The sequence below is a fragment of the Dermacentor andersoni genome, chromosome 2 (genome assembly GCF_023375885.2).
Source record: "Dermacentor andersoni chromosome 2, qqDerAnde1_hic_scaffold, whole genome shotgun sequence".
NCBI lineage: Eukaryota > Metazoa > Arthropoda > Arachnida > Ixodida > Ixodidae > Dermacentor > Dermacentor andersoni.
This window is the reverse complement of record NC_092815.1, coordinates 110,022,466-110,047,239: the sequence shown is the minus strand read 5'-3', so window position 1 is coordinate 110,047,239 and position 24,774 is coordinate 110,022,466. Positions and strand designations below refer to the sequence as shown.

The 24,774-nt window shown below is 48.6% G+C and overlaps 1 protein-coding gene and 1 long non-coding RNA gene across 3 annotated transcripts in view; one reads left to right on the top strand and one right to left on the bottom strand.

The window, feature by feature from the left end:
• The window catches only part of LOC140216137 (uncharacterized), a 96,469-nt gene that overhangs the window by 13,403 nt on the left and 58,292 nt on the right, over positions 1 to 24,774 (top strand). For both annotated transcript variants that reach the window (XR_011892814.1, XR_011892815.1), the window contains exon 2: positions 4,389 to 4,518. This is a non-coding gene — a long non-coding RNA (uncharacterized lncRNA). The remainder of the gene's footprint in view (positions 1 to 4,388; positions 4,519 to 24,774) is intronic.
• LOC126541252 (sulfotransferase ssu-1-like) lies at positions 9,890 to 16,305 on the bottom strand. The gene is made up of 3 exons (XM_050187952.2): positions 14,931 to 16,305; positions 11,430 to 11,705; positions 9,890 to 10,656 (listed from the first exon to the last, which is right to left on the bottom strand). Exons 1-3 carry the CDS (start codon positions 14,946 to 14,948, stop codon positions 10,045 to 10,047), a joined length of 906 nt encoding a protein of 301 aa, XP_050043909.1. The 5' UTR covers positions 14,949 to 16,305; the 3' UTR covers positions 9,890 to 10,044.

Sequence of the window (24,774 nt, the reverse complement as noted above, 5' to 3'; positions counted from 1 at the left end):
GTCAGTCAGTCAATCAACCTATTGACATAGTGCTGCGGATTATGTTTTCCTGGAATACTGTAGCAATGGTCGTGATGGTTTTTCTGGTTGCTCTTCTCTCAGACAACCATTGCGCATCAAAAACAAAAACGCGTAGATTCAGACGCTTCAAAATTTTACGATGCGAAGGGGCTCATGGAGGCGAGAGTATGTCCAAACTAAATTCACATATTATATACAGCTTAAATAAGTGCTGAACTTTAACACGCCGTCGACCCTTCTCTTTTATCTTGAAAGAACAAATAAACGCGACCAGCGATATCATTGAACAGGCGGCTATGAGCTGGCCAAAACCACTTCTCATTACCTTGGTACACGGAATCAAGGAATTAGGCATCCAAATTTGAGACTGGAAACGTTCTACTTTTCACATGCCACAGTGGTATGTCCCACTTCCGTGCCCGTCGACAAGCTGAGGAGCGGCTTCGCCAGAAGGACGGATCTGCCGCTGCCACATAGCGTGAATTTACACAAAAGGCAGCAAAATGCGGCGCCGTGTTTAGCTCGCATTTCTTGCTTTCAAACGTATTTAGTTCGACAAGCAGCGAACTGCTGAAGATTTCAGCTGCAGCAGTCATCAAAAACGAAAACGAAACTATAGGAGCCAAAACCACACCAACAGGTTAATTCGCTTCTTAATATTTCTTTTCTGCAGTAAGTTCTAACGCGCTTTCTATCTTCTCTCCTTTTGGGACTGCTATGTCACCCCACCACTCCTCCAAATCACCCCTCCACTCCATGTCACCCCTCCACTCCTCCTACCCAATGCTGGGCAGGTGACTCAAGCCTCCAAGACCCGAGGCCAACGATTCCTTGCTGTCTTCGTCGAATCGACAGTGGTGAACACAGCACGCTGTAGGACTCTCTCTCATAATTTCATCAAACTGCAATAAAGCTTTCTCTCTATCTCTCCTATAGCTCCAATTCCCCGGTGCGGAGCTTGTGAAATCTGTTCACAATATCCTCTTTGATTCATTTATCCGCAGCATCGAGTCTGCTACTATACATACGGCCGAGGAACGAAAGCTGTGGCTGCATCATGCGATTGTCGCCAGCGTCGCACATGTCGCGTCGCCCGAACGCCGGTCCCGCCGCTCACAACTTCGGCAACGGCGCGAGGTGCGCTTATTGTGCCACTCGTCTCGCTCCCTTGTCGTGACATACGCAATCTAGCTGCATGCACAGCTGCCGCGGCCCCCTTCCTTTCTCCGGTCACCGGCTTTTCCCCGACGAGGGGGATAAGGCCGGCGCCAAGGTCGTCGCTTTGTGGACGCGGCGGAAGTCGCTGGAGAAGCTCTCGAGGTCGCCGCCCTTGTGGATGCATGGCCGTGCATGCCGTCGCCGAGCCGGCAAAAAAATTGGCAGTGGCTTAGCTCGGCTATGCCAGGATATACGTAGCGAAAGCTAAGGCATAGCATGGTTAGCCTTGGTTAATCTTGATTGCAAGTCCAGGTTAGTCTGGTTGTCTAGCTATGTTGCGGCGTTTAGCCAGTCGTTCGGCGCGCTGTTCGTCTGTTTCCTGGGCGATTCATTTATTTATATTTTATTTTATTTGAAAAATACTGTCAACGCTATACAGGCCCTTACAGGGAGTGGACGGGTCGGTACACGCAGGAGTACAATGTATCAACTATACATCAGTAATCATAACCGATACAACAGCAATCGATACAACATCCTATACAACCGATAAACAATTCGTAAGCCTCATAAGTAAGCATAAAACATAAGTAGACATATTATAACCAAGTATAACACATCAATATGTTATAGCATAAGAAGGTATTCTACCCTCTCCACAAATTCCTCTGCGCTATCCATGCCAAGAATTTCCCGGGGCAAAGCGTTCCATATTTCAATGGTAGCAGGAAAAAATGAAAATTTGAACGTGTTGCAGCGTATGACGTATTGCCTGATATGTTTATCATGACACTTTCCACGGGAATGACGATGTGGTGGTTTCAAGTGGACGTGTTTATCTATTTTCTTCATCTCGTTCCTATGTCGATTCCAGGCCTCCTTCTGCTTATCAGAATTGTCGCCGTCCATACTGCCGCCTCAACTGTGGTTGCGGAGGCACGCGAGCTCTCCTTTTCAATCCCCCGACATGTTATCAGGCATGCGACGCAGCTGGCGAAGCGAGCGGAGGCGAGCGCAACGACGAGGAACGGGGTGTGACGTCACACCAAACGGCGGCGGCGGAAAGGCGCGGCGCTGCGCAGCGGCGGAACACGTGTGGCCCGGTGCTACTAGTGGCGCATGCGTAGTAGTGACTAGGCAGCGAGAGAGAGAGAGAGAGAGAGAGAGAAATATCCGCGGCGAGGCGCGCGTTGTGACGTCGTGTGCCTGCTCGGAGCACCGCCACGGCGAAATCGCAAATTCGCGTCCAGTAAAGCTTTCTCTTTAGAACAGGCGCATTGCCCGACGATGTTGAAAGCTCGCTCGAACGAACGATCGAGTGACGGACGCTGCGAATTGCGATACTCTCGTGGCAGCCTCAGCACGTGAAAGCAGGCTTGTATCTTGTAACGCGGTGTATATTTGCTTATAGTCAGTAGATATATCAACTAGTTAGGCCAGCATAACGGTTAGGCAGGGACGACAGAAAGGAAACGTGCAAGTGGGTTCTTGTTTCCTTTTTGTCGTCCCTGTGTAACGTTATGCCGACCGATCCCGGTCGTCATACCGCGGTGCACAGTTGCAGTTCGGTGCAACGACCGGATGGCTCAGCCGACACGTGCGTGTCAGTTGTCCGCAGATGTTTGCGGGACGCGGGATTGGTGGAAAAGCAGAATTCCAGCGAAGCCACGGCACCTCGGATTCAGTTTCAATCTGTAGTACAGACCTGGCGGCCTGCACAGTGATCCGTTAAGTTAGAAGCGCCAAATGCTTTCCTCGTCATCGCCCTATCTATGTATACACTGCAGGATGACTGTACGGGATTCTTGCACTGTGCCCATGGAGAGGAGACGAAAAGGTTGATTAACCAGTGAAAAGTAAGAGAAAAAAATAAAGAAAAAATAAACGACTGTTGTGCTTTTCATTGACTAAGATTAACCAATTAAAATTAACAGTTTGATGACCGATCGCTGTAGCACAATTGGTAGCACATAGCACGCGTAATGCAAAGCTGTGGGTTCGGTTCCCACAGGCGACAAGTTATCTTTTGTCCACTTTCATTTCTCTTCATTATTTCCTACATTTCAGAGAGAGAGAGAGAAGGGAAGAAGGAAAGGCAGGGAGGTTAACCAGACTGAGTCCAGTTCGCTATCCTACACGTGGGGAGGGGAATGGGGAGTGAAAGAGAGAGAGAGAACTTAAGTGTAGGATATCTATAGTCGGGCACTCAAGTATGTTGCCTTCAGGTAGTGAAAAAGCGCTCGAACTGCTTTCTGCGCTAATGAACTGTGAGGCCAGGCTCCCAAGATCTTCGCTTCCGTAAATGGCCTGTCATCCAGTCTATACAAGGCACACTGGAGAGTCTCACGTTGATTATCGAAGCGAGAACAGTGGCACAGAAGGTGACTGATGGTCTCTTCACACTTGCACTTAGCGCACATTGGTGAATCCGCCATTCCAATACGATAGCTGTAGGAGTTGGTGAATGCTACTCCTACCCACAGCCGACACAGCAGTGCTGCGTCACGTCGTGGAAGATTCGCTGGTAATTTAAGTTTCAGTGATGGGTCGAGGCTGTATAAACGACACTTAGAGTTCTGTGGTGTATGCCAGTAACTTAACGTGATGGTACGAGCGAGACTACGAAGCTCTCTTGCAGCGTCTACTCTCGATAAAGGTATAAGGAGTGTCGGTGAGCCAGCCTGGGCATGTCGGGCAGCGTCATCGGCGAGGTGATTACCAACGATGCCACAATGTCCCGGCAGCCACTGAAATATGATATCATGTCCTCGTTCAGGAGCGCAATGGCAGGTTTCGTTGATTTGTGACACCAGCTGTTCATAATTGCCACGTCGTAAACTTCGCAAGCTCTGGAGGGCTGCTTTCGAGTCACAAAATATTGCCCATTTGTTTGACAGTTCTTCTTTAATATATTCGACAGCAGCGCGAAGAGCGGCCAGTTCGCAACCTGTAGATGTCGTTACGTGTGAAGTCTTAAACTTGATGACGACCGATTGAGATGGTAGAACAACGGCGCCCGTAGAATTTTCCGAGATGGAACCATCCGTGTAAACACGGATTCGGTTAGCGTATACGCTAACGATGCAAAAGTTCTACATTTCAATTTCAACCACAGCTAATTGCCCCTATGCATTCCTTGGCTTAACTGCCCGTTGCCTTTCATGGTCACGATTAACAATCATCGAGCACCTTTGTTTCTTTTAATCTAGGAGGCGTTGGCTGGCTCCCTCAAGGTTGTCCTCTCGCGCTCAGACAGCACAAAGTCAGAGCACTTCGATCCGTGACGCCATGGATGCTACTTTACCCGACTGCCATATAATCTAATGGGGACGCTCCCGAGTAAGTCGCGGTGATTTTGACGTCACCGCTTTCGTCACGCCGGGTTTGGCAATGGAAATTTCGGTCCGAGTGGCATGATGTCAGAAAGCAGAGTGCACAGGCCTGGTTTAGCCCTAGTGGGTAAGACACACGGCTTCTGAGCATGGGGTCGTAGGTTCGGAACTCGCTACCACCAAAGTTTTTCCGGCTTTCCATCTGCCAAAAAACACGTCAAACGAAAAACTGCTCCAACTGGGCATCAGCAACACTTTCAGCGAACTGGCGGAAGCCCTGCTTGAAACGCAAAAAGCCAGACTCAAAAGCACCCCTGCAGGGAGAGCGCTCCTGACTAGGCTGGGACGGGACACGAGCGGACACGTAGATAGATACGCAGACGTGCCCGACTGCTTAAGAAAAACAATAAGCGTTAGGCCAGTACCTAAGAACATGGACCCCAACCTCCACGAGAGCAGAAGGCAGGCGCGAACCGAATACGTGGAAAAGACACTAGCGCTACTAGAGAACACGGTATACACGGATGCTGCCACGTACCCGCGAGAAGGGAAGCGCACGGCCACGGCGGTGGTGGTGGACGGCGACGGGAATCTGATCACATGTGCGACGGCAAAGGCAGCCGACACAGCGGAGGCCGAAGAAATTGCCGTGGCGCTGGCGGCAGTAGAAGAATATAGGACAGGCAGGCCTCTAAACATCTTAACAGACTCGAAGGAAGCGTGCAGAAATTACACGAGGGGCAGGATTAGCAAAGCCGCCCTCAGAATTCTTGGCGGAGCCAACTTCGCCGAGAGGAACGTTACGCACAAGTTAATTTGGATTCCGGCCCACGCAGGCATAGAGGGTAACGAAAGGGCAGACAGCCTAGCTCGAGAGATCACGTTCCGAGCAGAGCAGTCGCGCGCCCCGGAGTATCACCCCCACGCTTGTGAAGGCGGATACACAGAAATCTTAAACTTGTACAGAGGGACGAGAGCCAAATATCCCCCACCGCACAAAGCTCTAACGCAGGAGGAAGCAACGAGTTGGCGCAGATTGCAGACAAACTCCTTCCCAAATTTATACATCCTAAACAAAATGTACCCAACACAATACAGAGACACCTGCCCATGGTGCGGGGCCACACCCACACTATATCATGTCACATGGGAATGTAAACACAATAAATCATTCCACCAACACAATAACCCGAGTGCGGAGCAATGGGAGAGTCGGCTTACCAGCTGCGAGCTCATGGCCCAAAGGGCCTTAGTGCAGCACGCTAGTGAGGTAGCTAGGCTCAGTGGAATAGGGGCCCACCCTTGCCGGAAGAGGCTCCAAGTCGCCGGCGCCCAAGACGACCGAGACCTCGAGACGCTAAATCCTTGAAGGAACCAAATAAAGTTTCTCTCTCTCTCTCTCCTTTCAAATGTATTGTTTTTTATACATTAAATTCTTTATTGCGATTACCGAGGCGCAGTGAGAACGCAGGCGAGAGCTTGCGTGGACAAGGAACGCGCGTATAACAAAGGCTTTCGAAAGCGAGGGTGACGTGGCGTCGCGGCGATGCCCTCTCCCCTCACGCAACACCTGTTGCGGCAGCAAGTGTTCCTTTCGCCCGCTCAGCTCTGTCGAGGCGCGCACGTGACGTGGTGTTGGAGCCAATGGGAATTTAGGCGCCGTTTCGCCGCTATACAGACGCCGGCTGTTTCGCTCAATGAGCCATTTGATGTTTTCGCATCAATAACTGAATCCGTGTGTGTAACGATGACGAAGCCTTGCCATGACTGAACTTCTCTAGTTCTTTTTTTTCTACCACCAAACAGCTTCTGCTTTGTCCTCTGCGTATAAGCATAATGTTTTCGGTGATTTTAAAAAAGCCCAACCATGCGGAACATATTCGACCCGCTTTGTTGGACAGTCATTGCGCGGCGTAATATAGGCGAGCCAATGTGGAGCGGCGCCCACACCGAAACACGTCCCATGTCGTCACTCTTTGAGCCCTGAATAAAATTATTCCCATTCTCTTTCCTCCTCTACGCCTGGCCTAGTATTATATGACTCCTATTTATTTATTTACTTATTTATTTATTTATTTATTTATTCATTTATTTATTTATTAGACACACCGCTAATGACCAGATAACCTTTTCATATATCATAGTCCATATATTGTCGACTGTGGGACAGCTATGCGACAGCTAGCATGTGTATCGCAGCAGGCCTCTGGGTTGTAGCTGTGACCACCTCTTCCCCTTCCCTTGACCCCATTCCGGGCACACAATGAAGTTGTTCTCTCTCTCTCTCTTTCTAGCTGTGACGTCAGACATACAGGTATCATAGTATGGGAGTCAGATGCGATGCTAACAACGATCATGTTTCCAAAACGTGGTTTTCAACGGGAGCGTTGGCCTTCTCACACAATGTGACAGATAGCAGGAAACCTATTTTACATTCAAGTACAGATTTACCATTCGACTCGCTTTATAAAACGAAATTTTGTGAATGCATAAATAGCCTACAAATGTTAACAATCTCCTCCTGGCGCTGCAATCATTCTTGCGTCGAAAGTTGCATTATACCTGACACTATACGCACGTGGTGACTTTATCCCTCGATTCAGGAAGCCTATTTTGAATGTTCATATAAATTGTCCCTTGTGTGGAATAGTACTGACTGCCGTAATAGAAGAAAAGAAAAAAAATCTTGATTCTGTTCATTCTCTGGGTTCCCGGGGGAGGATGTGAGGGTCACGTCGAGCGAACGCTGCAGGAGTAGATGCGGTTCAGTATTAGTTGCGTGGAACGGGCCTCAAGTGCTCGGCTACCAAGTCCGAACCCTTACTCTACTAACCCACAACGAGAGGTCGTAAACCCCGCGCGACGAGGAACGGGAATACTCCGAAATACGCATTTTATTGGCAGATGGTACTCCCGTACCGCACGTAGACAAAATTAGAATCCTAGGGTTGCAACTGCAGGCAAATGGCCATAACGGAGAGACGGTGCGAAGACTTGATCGTTCGGTAGATGACACGATCCGACTCTTGCGTCGCATCACGAATAGACGCAATGGTATGCGTGAAGAGTGCGCGATCCGTCTCGTGCAGGCGTACGCAATAAGCCGCATAACGTATGTTGCCCCCTACCTGAAGTGGATAGGGTCCGAAAAAAAACAAAGTCGAATGCATGACCCGAAAGGCTTTCAAGAGGGCGGTCGGCGTTCCACTCAACGCGAGCACCGATAAGTTTCTAGAGCTTGGACTTCACAACTCACTTGACGAGTTAATCGGGGCGCACGACGTTGCGCAATACGAACGATTATCGAAGTCAAAGAAAAGGTCGATGCATTCTCGAGTCGCTCGGCATCACGTACCACACTCAGCATGGAGAAAAGACGGCGGTGGCAGCGCAAATAAGGACAGTTTTGGCTAATGCATAATATAAAAAGTAAATTACGTAAGTTTTGCATCAAAAACAAAAATAACCAAATGAAGTAACCGAGCGTGAGTGCCCAAGCCCTAGAGAATAAGTAGATCGAATTACGGTTGTAATTGTCGAAATGGGTCAGGCTGCAAAATAAGTCGCATTCGACATTAAGACAGTGGAAAGGTTGATCAAGTAGTAAAGGGCGACTGAGGCGCAATATATCAGTTAGACAGAGACATGACACAATCCATATTCCTGGCCCATGTACTGCCTAGTCATTTCCTCAGGCACGGCCATCCTACCGGAGAAGGGGACGCAGAAAGTATTGCTCGTACTTCGCAAGAAGCACGACATTGGAGTGGAAGCTGCAGCTTCTGCGGATCGCGTTCGTCCATTTTGTTGCGGCGTATGGCATGTTTTGGACATATGTAGGGGCCGCACCGCGGCAAAGTCACTTTCGAACTTCGCGTGGGCCGCCGCTTTCCCTCTTTCTTTCCTCCCATGGCACCGCACAGCAGCGGCACACGGGCTGCTATCCGCCCAAACGGATCATAGGCTCACCCCATTGGTCTGTTTGGTCGGGAACTCACGTCCCTTCTCTCCTGGCGGCTCGAGAAAGTCCTCTACCCGACGTGGGTGGACACCTACTCGCTGCTCACTTTCACGTGCGTGGTCGTAGTGCGCTGGGTCGCACTCGAGCAGAAGGAACATTGTCCCAGGGTTGTTGGGAGCAGCGGGGCTTCAGCGTTCCCTAATACTGTCCTGTCACCCTTGAATTGCAGGAGCTGACGAGGCTCATGCGCACCGCGGGGACAGGGTGTAGCAGGCGACGCCAAGGTATAGTCGTCAAATAAACGCGTTCCTTGTACTCTGGGCTTCCTCCCTTGCGGCGCTCTGTCTCGCTCCCAGTGGAGACCGATCGAGCGTCCGCCTCGGGCACACGCAACACACGCGGCTGAGCCGATCATTCCCCTGACGGCTCGAATCCTCGGCCCCGAGCGGTGGTCCCACTGGGCTCCCAGCGGAGCACCGCGTGATAGGGACCGCAAGCTGGAGCGTCAGCGCCAGCTTGCGGTGGGTTTAGAGTTTAGGTGGGTCCCCAGTCGTGGCGTTCAGTCCACTTGTCTCGACTGGTTACGCTTGTGTGTGCCGCCAGCTGTGGTCGTATATATACTGCCAGGAGCAACAGTTGGTCGTGTGAAAATGAAAACGGTCGGTGATGCTTCGTTGTGCAAGCCACGTGAGCTCGAAAATTCAAATCGTTATAACACAGCCATGCCCCGCATCGTAATTGCGATCTGTTTACGATTAACAGACTTAGGTGGACTAACTGGTTGCTGGCTTGATGGAACATGGTTAAAACGGCGCGTTTTGAGGACAGGACACAGAAAGAATGCACACAGGAGAGTCGCTGATACAGGCTCGATGCATTCAGTGTTCAAAATTTACACCAAGTTTGCTTGCAACGGAAGTGAATTCCGTCACGCAGTAGGGAAAACGGATTTCCATCCCTTCAGATAGCCTTGTAAAGACATCGGAACGGCGGTGGCCCGGGAAAAACTATTCCAAGAATTCTAGCATTTCAGAGACCTCTCACATTACGGGTGCTGATATTTCAAGGTAGAGCAGACGCCTTTTTGCGCATAGAAAGGGTTAATTAGAGTACTAATACGTTCTATGAAGCTCGTCCTATAGTACTGCGACCAGTTAGAATAATAGTATAGCAATCACGACTAAGGTGTCACTGGTATTGTATGGAGCAATGATAATTTGCAGAACGGCTTTTCTGAACAACCTCCTCCAGCGTATGCGGTTAAAGTAGGCTATACAAAAACATACCAGTGATATAACTCGCTCCTCTACTTTGTAAATCATGTGGACACAGCTGGAACAGCTCCACGTTGCTTGGGCATGGTGTCGACTGCAAACGTTATACGCTCTCCACAAGCTTCGCATCACTCACTACAAAATAATTGTGAACAATTTATTGAAACACTAACCTGTGAAACACCTATCTAAACTACCGACTGCCTGGTCAAGGCAATTTTAGCATCCGCCCACCTCTACTTAAAAAAAAATATAACCTACGCATGCGCAGCTGTCGCAAAAGCACACACGGCAGCAGTCAGTCGAAGACGCCCATCCCTTTCCAGAGCAGGTTCATGGGCGTGTCAACAGTCCTCTGGAAGAACCTGTTGTTCATGCGGCGCGACTGCTCGCCCGTGAAGAAGTTCTTCCACTGACCAATCACGCCCTCCCGAACGAAGAACTTCCTCTTGGGCATGACGGAGGCGTATTCGCGCGCCTTGAGCTTCATGAAGAGGATGTTGGTCAGGCGCAGCAGGGACTGCAGCTTGTTCTGGTCCTGGATGAAGTCGTTGGCGACGCCGCCCAGGAACTTGGCGATGATCTGCACGTGCTCCTTGGGCTCCTTCTTCATGGTCTCGAAGACGAGGAACAGTATGTTGGGCTCGTTCTTGTAGCTCCACCAGGGCAGCAGGTGATCGAAGTAGTCGTTGTACTCCATCTCGCCGCGGATGAAGCACTCGAAGACGTCCTCGAACGTCCCGTTCTGGAACTGATAGTCCTCTGGGTACGCCTTCATGATGTGGTAGATGGACACGCAACAGTCCTTGACGTTCCGGGCGATGTAGATGTACTTGGCTGAAGGGTTGTAGGCGATGCCATTGAACGGTAAGTGTGTCTTGATGATCCGTGGAGCCCGGTATGAGTCGACCTACATGATCAAGCAGGACCTAATGACAGGCTGTGCGGTACACCTTATTCAATCAATGTGTTTTCCATACTGCAGTGTACTTCCACTGGTCAATCCTAACAGATTGAAAAGAAACACGGAAACGGCTAGGGCAGTACTGACCAGCTACTCCTCGTTCCTTATCCTCCTGCATCTCTTCGCGTGGTATACGACTATGGCGTCACACGTATACGCTTTGCGGATACTTATTTGTTGGCTTCGAGAATGCGCTAACTCTGTTCTCTAGGATTAAACACATGACAAGCAATGTGAAGCGGCATTTACATAATTGCTATCAGCTATCATAAGTGTGCCATTTGTTTAGAAGTATTGCCTTGTCCGACCTTGCCAACTCGTCGGTCAGTATGTTAATATCATTCGCAATGATTTTAATATGACGATTTTCATCATATACTTAAAAAGAATGTCATTCCCTATCCTTTTGATATGTCAGTAACGTTATTAGAATATTAGAAGCGCTGTCACCAAAGATTCCGGCAAAGTCCTGCTTTGTGCTTTTTCGAGACAAGTGCGCCGTCGTAGCATAATGCTTTAAACATCATTTTTGACTTTGAAGCCTACGTTGAGGCCTATTGTCTGAGATGATTCTCTTCATCATGCTTGACCGCTTATGTCTTACTTTTAGTGAGCTTTCTTTTGTGCGTAGCGCGTTCGAGATAAACTCCGGCACTGACGGGTCATCGGAACTGAGCATACGACATGCAGCGTCCGCGCATACATACACGCACACACACCTGGTTCCCTTCCGCCTCGAGGTAGCAGACCTCCCTGGTGAGCGACTCGGCGATCTTCCCGAGGTGGCCGTTGTTGAGCAGCAGGTGGACGATCTGCACGACCCAGGAGCTGCCGCAGCCGGGATACGAGTCGATCACGATGTCCGTGGCCAGCGGGTCGAAGTTGAGCGAGAAGACGATGCTGTCCTGCGTCAGCGCGGGCGACAGCCGGATGCCCTCCACGTACACGAACTTGGGCTTCTTGGTCACTTGCGAGAAGCCCAGTCGGTTGCCGGACTGCGACACGAAACGGGGCAATTGAAAACACGCACAACAAAAGTATTGCCGACTTTCGGCGATGCAGTTTCAGGTGATAGTCTGCGATTGTGCCGATAGCAACGCCATAATACGGCACAGTAGTTCGACTTAAGTCTGAACGTGACTCGCATAGCCAAGATTCATGCCATAAAGTTGCGATCTTGGTTTCCATATTCGTACTTAATTCGTCCGCGGACAGAGTATCAAAGAGTTTTTTTCTTTCGATTTCGCTTAATTATTTCAGTGGAAATCAAGAAGCGTCGACAGTCTATCATTCTTTTTGTTAGTCTATAGTCTATCATTATTAGCAGCAGAATGCGTAATCTCTGGCGTCCCACAAATGACCCCTACGCTAGCAGGATTAATTCACAGCACCTTTGTAAAATTTTGTAAAGCCAAGCAAGTACATGGTAATTAATGAATGCAATATTTTACGGGTAGTACAGGTTAAGCGTGGGGTACGCGACTCTAACCGAGTTTATTCTTTTTAGGTATAGAGCATGGTTCGAAGTGCAGTATTTTGTGCAACAGTTGGGGCAATAAGGTAAATGGTAATTGCGTAGTTAATACGCGAGTGTACGAAGCTGAAATAGAGAACACGACGCGTGTGCAACGGTAAAATATGGCGCAATTTATAAATTATTGGGATTTTCTTGTGGGCCAGTGAGTGTAGCTTCGCGTACGTGTTTATGCCCTTCTAGTTGGCTGTCAAGGTAAACTACTAAAAATTTCGTCTCGTTAAATTTTCGCAATGGAGAGCTGTTACAATTTAAAGATTTAGTGTTCGTTAATCTGGTGTTTCTCGCAGTGAAGACTAGGTTACTTTTCGCTATGTTTGCTTAAGACAATTAGAGTCAAGCCAGCTCGACAGTTTTTGCAGAACATTATTACCGCTTCTGTAAAGTTCTGTTTACGTTTCGGCTGTTTAAGAAAATAGTATCGTCTGCATATGAGATGCATTCCTCTGAGAGATAGTCGGGTAAGTCGTTGATATATGCCAGAAAAAGGAAACAACCTAATATGGATCCCTGGAGTATTCCACTGTTAGTAATTACTCGTGAAGACGCCATGTTATTAACCGCCACACGCTGCTGACGTTTTCTCAAGTATTTGCAAATAAAGCTTAATGGTGCACTCAGAATGCCATATTTCTCAAGAATTTTCAGTGATTTTTGTGATTAACAAGATGAAAAGCCTTAGTTAGGTCTATGAAAACACCTATAGTTAATAACATTATTTCAATGGTTGCTTTTGTTTTTTCCACGATGATAATTATATAGCGCAATCTCTGTCGACTTTCTTCTGGTATATCCATACTCCTCCTTTGCGTAAATTTTGTGTATTACGAAGAACTTCTAAACCAGCCAGCAGCACTTCCTCAAAAAATTTGGAGAACGCAGACAATATGCATGTTGGACGGTAATTCAACATATCCATCTTATCTCCTTTTTTAAACACTGGTACAACCTTGGAAATTTTAGGTTGCGGCAGAAACGTGCCTGTAAGGAGCATCTCGCCAATGATATTCGACAAGGGGCCACATATGCAAATCGAGCAATGTTTTAGCAAGGACACAGAAACGGAGTCTAAACTAGTTGATGAAGTATTTTAAGGAGAGATTACGTTATGGCTTCCTGTGGGTCAGTAAGTTAAGGAAGAAAGAATTAGGACTGTGAGTTAATAATGCGGTGTCTGAATGCGAATATGCGTTGCTTGTAGTCAGAGTAGAAGTCATTGTTGCAAAGTAACTGTTGAAGTTTTCATCAATTACACTGTAAAAATGTTTACACCCTTAAGGGTGTTTTCTTGTTAACACCCTTACCGTTATAGGGCCTTACAAAAATTCATAGAGGCAGACAATGGAGCTCTAACTAGACGTGCGATTAGAAAAGACGTACATAGTTGAAAACTATGTAATCATTCTGACAGTCTTGGGCGCACAGAAATATCCGTCACGACAGTCATATCCCTCCCTGTGAAATTCTCTTGTCGGATATTTCTCCGAACCCAAGGCAATCATAATGATTACATAGTTTTCAACTACGTCTTTTGTCATCGCACGTCTAGTTAGAGCTCCATTGTCGGCTTCTACAAACTTTTGTAAGACCCTAACGGTAAGGGTGCTACCAGTGCGACAAGAAAACAGTCTTAACAGTGTGTGAACGTTTTCACCGTGTACATGCCGGGAGGGTGACTCGCTTCTGTGCCATTTACAGATACCGCGTATGCTGTTTCTATTGCACGTGTTTAGGGGAGTATTTATAACTGTCCATGTTGCTTTGCAGTCATCATGCGCTAGCTCAATTTTTGTGTCAAAATAATTCCGCTTCAAAATTTTAATAAGGTTTTCGAGCTTTTTATTATATGTCCTATACTTGTTCTCTAAACTAAAGTTGTGTGGCTTTCGCTTTAGTTTTTTAAACATGCTGTCTTTGCGATCTATTGGCCTCAGAATGCCGGTTGTTAGCCAAGGCTCGCGCCTCACGTTTCTGTTAGTAACTTTTGAAACACTTTCGCATAATTTCTTACGTCCACCAAATATTTTGAAGAACTGCTCATATTTATTATCGGTTGTCACAGCTAAGTACACAGGGTGCCAATTTTCTTTTATTAGGACATCAAGAATAATGTCATATTTCTATACGATTCGAGTCTGCGAAGAACTTGGAGTCACTACTGCGAATGGGAGCTTCGCGAAAACAGGAACATGCTCTGTTATGTCATATATGCCAACAATCACACTAAACCGCGGTCGTTGCGCCCACGAAAAGTCCAAAAGCAAGTTTATATTTGTAGTCCGCTATCTGCGTTTCACTGTCAGTCAAAATTTTCTTCAACGACTCTTACAACCTGCTTACACCCACGTAAACGTCGGACACTAGTCACACACACGCGCAGGTAAAAGAAGAAGAAAGGAGTGATTATAAAGCCCCAGGAAACGCGTGTATTGGATCTATGCGATACGTCTTGCCTAATTATGTGCTTTCTCTTCTGGCTACCCTGGCTCGTAATTATAACGAGCAGTGAACGCGTGCAACATTATCAATGACAGAAACTGCTATGCCAGGTGTCACCCGTAACATCAGTGTCACCGTCTGCGCACATAAGAAGAAATCCGCGTCCAAGTGGTCCGCTTACATGGCCCGCTCCCTCGCGAAATCACCGAAGGGATTGAACGAAAACGGAACCAGTCAATTGACTCACCATCGGCAAGCAACCCATCGTGGTTTCCTCAGCTGCGCTCAACGGTCCGAACAAGATCGCTGGAAGCGTTGGCTCGCGCTTCACGAGGCCTCAAACTTCTTCTTCTGCCCTCGAGAATAAGACAGGCATGCATATACACCACTCGCTCATCATATTGATTCGGGACGGTGGCTTCTCAGAGTAGATCTGCGTTCTTGAAAACTGGATCAGATTTCTTCCCCCTTTTTTTTGTCTTTATTTTTTTTGTGTGAGGTAAGCAGCTATAGGCCGGTCAAATGAACTTTGTCTCTGGTCTGCTGCTGTACTCGCACAGGAGGGAAGACTGGGAAAGAAAAGAAAATAGAGAGTGGAGAGAGAGCACTTGAGGAAGTAATGCATGGTATTCAATAACATCTCAACAGAGATTTCACTAAAGGCGATAGAGAGCAATAAAACACAACACTATATATATGATGATTTTTGTAGGGTATACGGAAGACGACTGTAGTGTACAGTGTACAACATGTCACAACGCAGTGGCGCCTGTCAAGTGAGTCTATGGACTGTAGATGAAGCCGCTTGCCTCTCAAAAATGTCGAGGGCTATACTGTCCGCGGTGCACCTTCGAGTTTTGTTCCTGTGTCACCAAGATTTTCCTCTCCGAATAACGACTGTCGTCCGAGACAATGTGGCAGTAAGTGTCCGGCATTTTGTTCTATAGTAAGGGCACACGAACGACGTGTACACACTTCCAACCGTTTATTTATGAACCGTGAAAAGAACTTGACCTCGCTCAATTGGGTTCAAATGCCTCGCTCAATTACGACGGACACCTGAGCTATATCAAAGTTGAACAGGTGGGAGAGTGTGTCCACACTTGTTTTGTTTGCTGTGCAAAAGAAACTTAACCACACGGGAGTATAATGCACTCCTGGCATGTACGTCTGTCCTGTGTGTTTCAGCGCCTATTCTATGTGCTTCCGTCTCGTTCGCTTACGTCCTATTTGTGCTGCAAGCAAAAAAAAAAAAAGCGCTGTGGGTCCCTTCGATGTGCTTGCTTTCAGGAAGTCAACGATAGTTTGTGTATGCAGCGTCGAGGGCAGTCCGGAATTTGAATTTGCAGAGACGGCAGAAGTGGCAGAAGTGGCTGCAGTATGGGTTTCCGAACGGTCTGCCTTCCAAATACTCTTCGTTTTCCCTTATTTTGCCATTTTCTTCGTGCAGGCAGGTGTGGCTTCCCTTTCACGAGACGGTCGCTAGCCTGTTTCTCTTTCTCTCTGTGTGGTGCTTGTATGGTTCCTTGATTAATAATAAGTAGCGACTGAAATACTGAGATGCTTCTAGCTTCCGGGATATGGTTAGAACTGATGTATTCAGCATGGCATGGCCGATGATCAATTAGCTCATCATCATCATCATCAGCCTGGTTACGCCCACTGCAGGGCAAAGGCCTCTCCCATACTTCTCCAACAACCCCGGTCATGTAAGCTGCTCCACAACGTTCATGCAAAAATAGTTGCGCGGAAAGCGTAAGATGAATGGAGATTCATGTAACCGAGAATTAACATGGTATTACCGAGCAAACCGACACCAGAGGTTGGTTTCTTTTTTAAGTTCTTGCTATTCTTTGTAGTAGCTACCAATTTTCTCTTTCCGCAGCATGCTGTGTGAACCACTCTTCCAAAACTGATCGCACGTGTTGTTGTTGTTGTTGTTGTTGTTGTTGTTGTTGTTTCCTATCACGTATGTGGCTCCTACCCACTATGGGGGATTGGCCAAGAAATGGATGGATTATTCCAATTTATAATGACTGAGCTGCCGAATATTTATGGACTTATCACTGTATAACGTAGAAATATCTGTTAAAATAAAATCAGTAAAGTGAAACCGAATGAATAATAGTTAAGGTAAATGTAAAAAAAGTACAAGATAGCATTTAGCAGGGCATTCGGTTGGATTCTATAAGAACTCTCTTTTGCAACGGAGCAAGTGTCCCTGTGGCTGAATCCCAAAGTGGAGGCCTCAGACGAAAGAATGAGAGGTTCTGTTAAGCACAGGTCAAGTCTTCAAAAAGGTATTTCCAGTACTTCTATTTCTTGCCGCAGTAAAGCGGCGACACGATAGATGTAAGTGATAAATTGTCTCTTCCTCATTACAAAACGAGCATAGAGGGCAGGGGACCAAACCCGACCTGTGTAAGTAGAAATTCAGGGAAGGAATGCGGCAACGTAATTTTGTGAGAGACCTCAAGCATCTTTGTGTTACAGTATTCACTATGCTAGGGAAATGCTAGGTGCTTATAATCTGGAGAAGCAGTCAGAACTAGGTTTCACAAGGCTTTCATAATTGATCGTGTCTAAAATCTAGCCACAGTGATGTGTACTGTCACGGGTAGAACAGGAAGGACTGGGCCGACAAGTGATGTCTTTGCCAGTGAATCGGCAGTTTCATTAAAGAACAAGTCTTTATGACCGGGTACCATAATCAAATGAACACATTGCAGATGGGCATTGCGGCTGTGTTTAGCGAGCCTGCCTGTCGCGCGACGTCACGAAAACCGCGAAAACTCGTTACGTCAAAGTGACGAATACGCGTTGGAGATGCATCGGTATGCCGAACAAAAGTGAATTTTTTTCTGAATAGTCGCAGACTGCCGCCTTCAGAAAGGAAAAGAAGATGGCTGCCCGCCGATCGCTCTGGCACTGGCTACTCACAGTTGCCGGGCAGCATGGCTTTGTTTGCCTATAACAAAATTTTTTATACGAAATCGCTATGCCAGCTCTTCTTCCCTGAGAATTCGCTCTAGCGGCATTTTTCAGATTCCGTTGCATGCCGCCTGGACTTTTGAGCAGCCACAGCAAGCTAAAGGGAAGCGGACCAATCGCAGGCTGTGGCGCCACCCTCCTCCATCCGGTTGCCTACTTTAACTGCGCTGTTTCGGCCCCACCGAAACCCTCTCCGCTTAAGTGTGCCCCTCGCCTCTTTCAGCCAATTAAATAAGAAAAACCACTCGATGTATGCAATGCTATTCGCTTCGAATGCCAACAATCGTGACCTCCTATAAGCAAGGAGAGCGTTTGATTCGGCTCTTCAAACCACGCTGCGGTCTTAATGTCAAATGCTTGTGTCAGTGGTTACACAAATTTGACGTCAGAAGATTGGAATAAAACACATTGGAATTGTTTTCCGTTATAGGGCCCCTTGACCAATGCCTGACAGCTGGTACGTGTCGTTTGGATCGAATAAACAGCAACAAGCAAATGTTAGGCTTCAGACCTCCGTTTTCTCATTTGCGACAATTATGTCATATAGAGGGAGGGCAATAAGGCAGTAAAGGTCTCTCTTGCAGCAGTTACGATGGCACAACATAAATGACGGCTTCCTTCCTGCACTTTCGCGAGAATTAAATTATTTTTTTTTAATTCTCCAGCGAGCTATCTCATTAAACGTGCATAAACTAGGCATAAGAAACTGGTGGCTCGCAAAGCAGAGAGTACACGAGTTTTCATTCCAAACAATAAAATTCTACGTCACTCGGCAACGCAATACGCAAAAGTTGTACAAAGACGCGGTTGCCGCGTATCCTCAATGGGGTCGATGAAGTCAAGCTAATCAATTGCACTGTTTCCTTTTTGTTTTTGTTTTATTGTGGACCGCCCTCCTCCCAAGTACGCCCTGCGGCGTACTTCAAATGAAAAGATGGAGGCCTGTTTGTCAGATAAAATCCAGGAGTGGCCGGTACAAAGGACCATGTGTCCATTGGTTAAGGGCAGGCGGATGGCCGGTGTGTTGGCCCAAGCTTCTAGGTGGCAAGCACTGGCCGTCTGGTTACTAATCATGATGAGGTGCAGAAAAAAAAAAACTGCGTTACACAAACACAGTGCGCGCGGGCACATAGGCTCGACTGACAATCAAACGCGAACGTCTTAATACGAAACATTATTTCGCCTCCCATTCCCGAATACATTCTCAATTAAGCAGGCTTGAGATTGGCAATCATTTTAGATTCAGTATATGCCTATAGCCCTGGACGTATAGTTGAAGAAAACTACTGCCTTAGACCCTTCACAAGGAAATCAGCTGTGCTGATAGTGAAGTGGCATTAGATAAAACTGTTTCGCAAAAGCTCAGACGAGATATGTGGAGCAAAGCGTATCGACGACGCGTATATCTATCCAGTGCGTCCACGATAACGCAGCTCTCGTACTTTGTACGGGGATTCCCTTGTACAGATGAAACAGCGGGCACGAGATGGCGAAGCCTGCTCGCATTCTTGATAAGCGGCCACGCTCTGGACACGTATACGCCCATCGTCACGTGCTCCTGGTCATTCGCTTCCTTCGCCGGCATTTTTTCGGAGTTCTCTCTCCTTCGAGGTGGCGATATCGGAGTGCTTCGCAAAAACGGTGGCCCCGTCCCAGATCTTCCCCTTTTTCTTCCTTCTCTTCTTGCGCAGTTCAATTTCGCCGATGACTTTAAATGAGAGATAGATTAAATGACGAAAAGATGGCAGGTAAAGGCCAACTTCTACCATTTCAACGGGCACACGGATTATGCTTACCACTTGTTCAGAGGGAGAACAACAACAGCAGCAACAACAAGATCAAGAACGACGACGACGACGACGATGTGGTGCAGAACAGGGTGCGTTGTTTTAACGAAGCGATTACGTGTGAGCAGTACAAATTATTATAGAGAATGTACGGTGCGGTAGACCATAATAAAACGTCACAACTTTGAAACAACGCAGTGTATATCGGTAATCTAGTCTCATGAAATAAGAAAGAACCCAAAATGAGAGGGAGACACACGACTGCTCCCCCTCACTACATCGAGGCCGATGCGGGAGCGACAAACGACGCAGGGGATACGTAACACGAACCTCCACACGGTGTGTGGTGCTTCTGGGGAAAAGCAAACTTCCAGAGCGTGTTCGTCGTGCCTGCAGCTCACATGGCCACTGACTGCACGTTGCACGTGGCCACGCAATCGCGTCACGTTCCGCGTTTCGTGCTGGGCGCATATGTAGATGAGTTGTTCATTAAATACCTATACTGGTGCTCCAAAATCTTCTTTTCTTGAAAATTATTCATCGGCACGTTTACATTATGGAGTTTTACTTGCCAAAACCGCTTTCTGATTATAAGGCATGCCGTGTAGTGGGGGACTTCGGAAAATTGGAGCACCTGGGGTTCTTTAACGTGCATCTGAATCTCAGTACATGGATATTTTTGCATTTCGCCCCCATCGAAATGCGGCCGCCGTGGCCGGGATTCGATCCCGCGACCTCGTGCTTAGCGGCCCAACGCCATAGCCACTAAGCAACCACGGCGGGTCATCGGCACGTTTATCCATCGCTATATATGGTCTCGAGTAAGTGAAATTCACGCTCGTCCCACCGTTCCTACCAGGCCTTGATAACGCAAGTGAAGCCATATTTTGACACCTACTTAAAGATCGCCTCCAATGGGCGTTCCACGCCTGTTTTCATGTCCTGTTCCGTGAGAAAGCAATGTATATTTTTTTTTTAACCGTTCCCCGAAGCACCGCAACAACCAAAATTCTCGTTTGTGCGGCACTCTTGGACTCGTTTATGTGCCTCAAGGTAAAAAAGAGACATTGCTTTGACCTAAAACAAAGTATAGTTAAGACATTGGAGGCGATTTTTCAAAAGATGGCTTGAGTCACGTTATCGAGGCTTGGTAGAAAAATCGGGAAACGTGCATTTCACTTACTGGGGAGCATATATAGAACGCGATAAAAGTGCCGATGAATAATTTTTAGAAATAGAGATTTCAGAGCATCACTCCCAGTCTTTATCGAGCAACCCCACGCGCGAACGTTGCCTGTGCGCTGTGCTCGGCGAAGGTACGCATGCTCGTGGCGTTCGACTCCAAAGGAGTCGCCGTAATCAATTTAGAATGCGTGCGCGTATTTTGGCCTGTTGGTGTTGGTGAATCCTTGAAGTGTGTGGTTCTCACCCATTTCCAACCACCTCCATCCGGAGTAGCACCTAACCAACATAATCAGCGCCCCGCAACCAAATAACCAACTATAAGGCAGCTTCCACAAAGCCACCATCTCTCGGCCTTCGCTTGGTACACCCTCGCGATTTTTTAACAATATCACGCGAGCGTCGACCGCACGGCGTGTCAGCGGCCCTGTACAACACCTCCTAGACAGTTCTCTAGAGGGCGTTGCCCTGTAGCGGTGAGAGAGAGAGAGAGAGAGAATAAACATCGATTTGGCAAAACAATCGGGAAATATTCCTCAATGAGTGGGGCCCTCAGTCCAGCTAGGGCCCCATTGCCATGCGCGACTTCGCGAGCCCCCTGGATCAACCGTTCAACCATGTGGAGAGGTACGTGGGTTTGGCCGCACAGTAGGGACAATAGGATGGGTATAGGGTGGGACGAAAGATATGTAGCATGTGGAGGCAAGGAGAGGAATTGGCCTGCAGTTGCCGCCAGACAGCGGCATCTGGCCGAGGGACGGCGGGATTGGCAACATTACGTGCGGTCGTGCAAATTGAATTCCAGTTCGAATGTATTCTGCGGCGCTGTTCGCCCTGTGCCCCTCACCGCTACAAGGCCACTGACACGCCGTGCGGTCGACGACCCTCACGCGATATTGTTAACAAATTGCGAGGGCGTACATCTATATCACATTCAATTTACTGCGCACTACCTTGACGTATCGTTACGCGTCGCGATGGCTCCAATCAATACGGCGCTCTGCAGCACAGCGCAAGGTCGCGAGTCCAACTCCAGGCGTTTCGATTGGGACGCAAAAGCGCTCGTGCATGCCTATCCTTGGGCGCACCTTCTCCAGGTGCACGGTCGAAATTAAACAGTAGCCCTCCGCCAGGGCGTCTATTAATAGCCTCTGCGCTGCTGCGCGAAGTTATACAGTTAGCCCCTCAACTCGTCCCCATAAATCGAATCGTCGTAGTGCTTCACTCTCTTACCGAGAACTAACCGGGCAAGCCATATATAGTCTCGAATCACAGTTACGCCGCGAGTTCCACAGTCTGGCCAACGAAAAAACTCCGTCACGGCCGTGTGCAGCGGGCGGCGCCCAAAACTCGTTCGCGAGCAACGGCAGAGTTGCACTGGATGTCGCCTCGCGCAGTGCGCATGGGCCGAGGCGATGGGGCGAGAGTGTACGCTATACTGTAGCGAGAGTGCCGCATCGTAGCCGCGTGGTGCCGCATGCAAATGACGGCGGCGGCGGTTGTGCGCGCATTGTTCGCCGGCGGCCAAGCGGCGACGGCCTTGGATCGCCCTTCCTCGTTCAGCCGCGGCGACCTGCTTCGCCTGGCGGCGGCGACAACGACGACGCTGCGCGAGCGCGATCGTCGGGACCCACCTTGGACAGAGAGAAGAGCGCCCGCCTAAATTTTGGCCGTCGCAGTTCCCTATATGTCGCACGCGCCGCGGCAGCCAGCGCCCCAAGAAACTTTCGGACTCGATCGTGCCAGTCGATTTTTCCGAGAAAGATTTTGCCAGAACCGCACCTCAAGCTCACCAGGCAGCAACAGACGATCCTGCGTGGAGCGCAGGTGGGATCGCTTGCGCATCCCGTATTGATGAACTGCATGTGCCTTGCGGAACACGATATGCTGTCCTTTTTGCAAAAGAGAGAAGGGCACCCTGCCGCACGTCTTGGCAGAGTGCACAGAACTCAGGACCCCCCCCCCCCCTCCTCCCCTTCCCACCAACGCCCCCAATCCCCAACCCCTTGAGCGAAGGGAGACCTTGTTATCCAGCCCCGCCCTACCGATTCAGCTCGCACTGACAGACAGGGGCCAGGAGCTGCTGGGAATATATGGGCCCCGTAACTAGGGAACCACCCCGTCTGGTGCCTGCGTGCACCACCGACTTATTTCGGGCCCAATAAATGTTGATTCATCATCATCATGCCGAGAAAGAACAATGTGTTTAAAAAAATTATTCTGCAGAGTTCTGTGCGTCAAATTTGCGATGTGATTATGAGGCACGTCGTAGAGGGGGACTCCCGGGTTAAGTTTTGTGCATCCAATGCGCGGTACACCGACGTTATTGTATTTCGCACACCCCTCTCGCCCTCCGTCAAAATGCGTTCCTCGCGGCCAAAAAATTTTATCCCGCGCCCTCGGGCTTAGCACAGTACACCGCCAAAGCCACTGCGCCACCAAGGCGGGTGAATGTGCTTTCTCGTGCGTTCAGTGATCGATGGATTTTACGCGGTTTAAAGTCTCAGAGCAATACAGGTGCTGTTCCGACAACATTGGTTTCTCTTAATTTGCAATGGTGGTATGGTGCGAGCATTTTATTATTTTCACTACTATACTTTTCCTTTCTTTTTTTTTTTCATTCCGCGCTCTCATCTGAATGCGGCCGCCACTGCCGGGGATCGAACCAGTGACCTCGTGTGCGACGCATGCAGAACGCCACCACGGCGGGTGTTCCTCCGTTAGATGTTCGGCTGACTTACTCCTATGCTTTCGCATAAAAGAAGCAAGCGATTGTTTTTCAATGGCACGTGCGCATAATTTATCATGTATTTCAGCGACAAAATCGATTCATATAAACATGTGATTAGCTGCATAGGATTAGATCTGTGCCTACATGTCCTCCTCGCCCGCTAAACTTGCAGGTCATTTCAGCGGGCCAAACACTGTGGAGAAGTCCAGGATACGTACGGGCCCCAGGATGGTGGCTGCGTGCTGTTTTCGGCTAGCTCGGGCGCTCTGTCACCCAAGATGTGCCCAGATCCAACACTCAAGCGCCGTGCGCAGGCCTGCATGCTGCGTTTGTGCATGCGAAGTGTTCGCCCGCAGCAGCGGGAACTCGCTAATCGCAGGACCTCCGTTTGCATAACTGGCGAAAGTGTCTATATACACAGCTCAGTCGACATCTTCGTAAGGAGAACGTGTGTCCCTGGTGGCCTCCTGGGCGAACTTCGGCATCTATCAGGAATGTCTTGTCTCGATGCCGTGCCCATTGCCGAGGATTTGTTCCTCGGGATTTGAAAATTAATGTGCGTTTCTCGGCACGTGACTGGACTAAACGGGAAGCCTTAAGGGGAATCTCACTGGGCATTTAGCTTGCATCATCATTAGCTTCCGCTCCGTTGCCATCATACTCTCCCTCTCTTTTCGACTTCCTTTCTCTCATCCACCCTTGTAGAGAGCGAGAAAGAAGCACCCTTTAATGGGTTCTGCACATGTTTTCCTGTAGCCATTCACCTGCGGTATGCATTTATCCACAATACGCTCGATCCTTGTCGAGTACAGCTATAGGTCGGAGTTTCTAACGCATCGATCACAGATGAAAAAGGTTTCTAAAGAGGGTGGCATCTGTTGTGTCCTTGAGGCGTGGTGTCTGCGAAGCTCTGGACCAACGTTGACCACGGTATTTTCTCATTCTTGATTGGGGCAGCTCGATACAGGCTGACCATGCATGAAACGAGTGGCGGGAGGGTTCTAGCATGGCAGCCGCCATATTTGTGCCGTTGCTTCTGTCGACATACGTACATATTGGAGGAACGCGTGATGACGTGCGTGAAGCTTGGTGTCAGGGCGCTCGGAGTGCTACGATCTTTCGTAACGCGTTTCAAGCGCGATCTTTCACAATGGCTGCACGGATTAGATAACAAGCAAATACGAGTCACTCGCACAGCGTTACGGGACATTACCCGGATGCGTTATCGCCTGGCGTCCATTGAATATACTGCCACGAGTTTTTCGTCCTCTTATCGGCATTTTACCGCGAATGCGGCGTATACGGCCCTCTGTATCACCCTCAAGCTTCCTGCCAGAAACATATGACGGCACTTCCATCATCACTGGAACTGAGCTGTGTCACTGAGGAACATTCCATCG

What these genes read in the sequence shown, in the direction of transcription:
- LOC126541252 (XM_050187952.2), bottom strand. An exon ending in TCGAGGCGGAAGGGAACCAG is followed by an intron (nt 10,657 to 11,429) that starts GTGTGTGTGCGT and finishes TTGATCATGTAG; the next exon opens with GTCGACTCATACCGGGCTCC.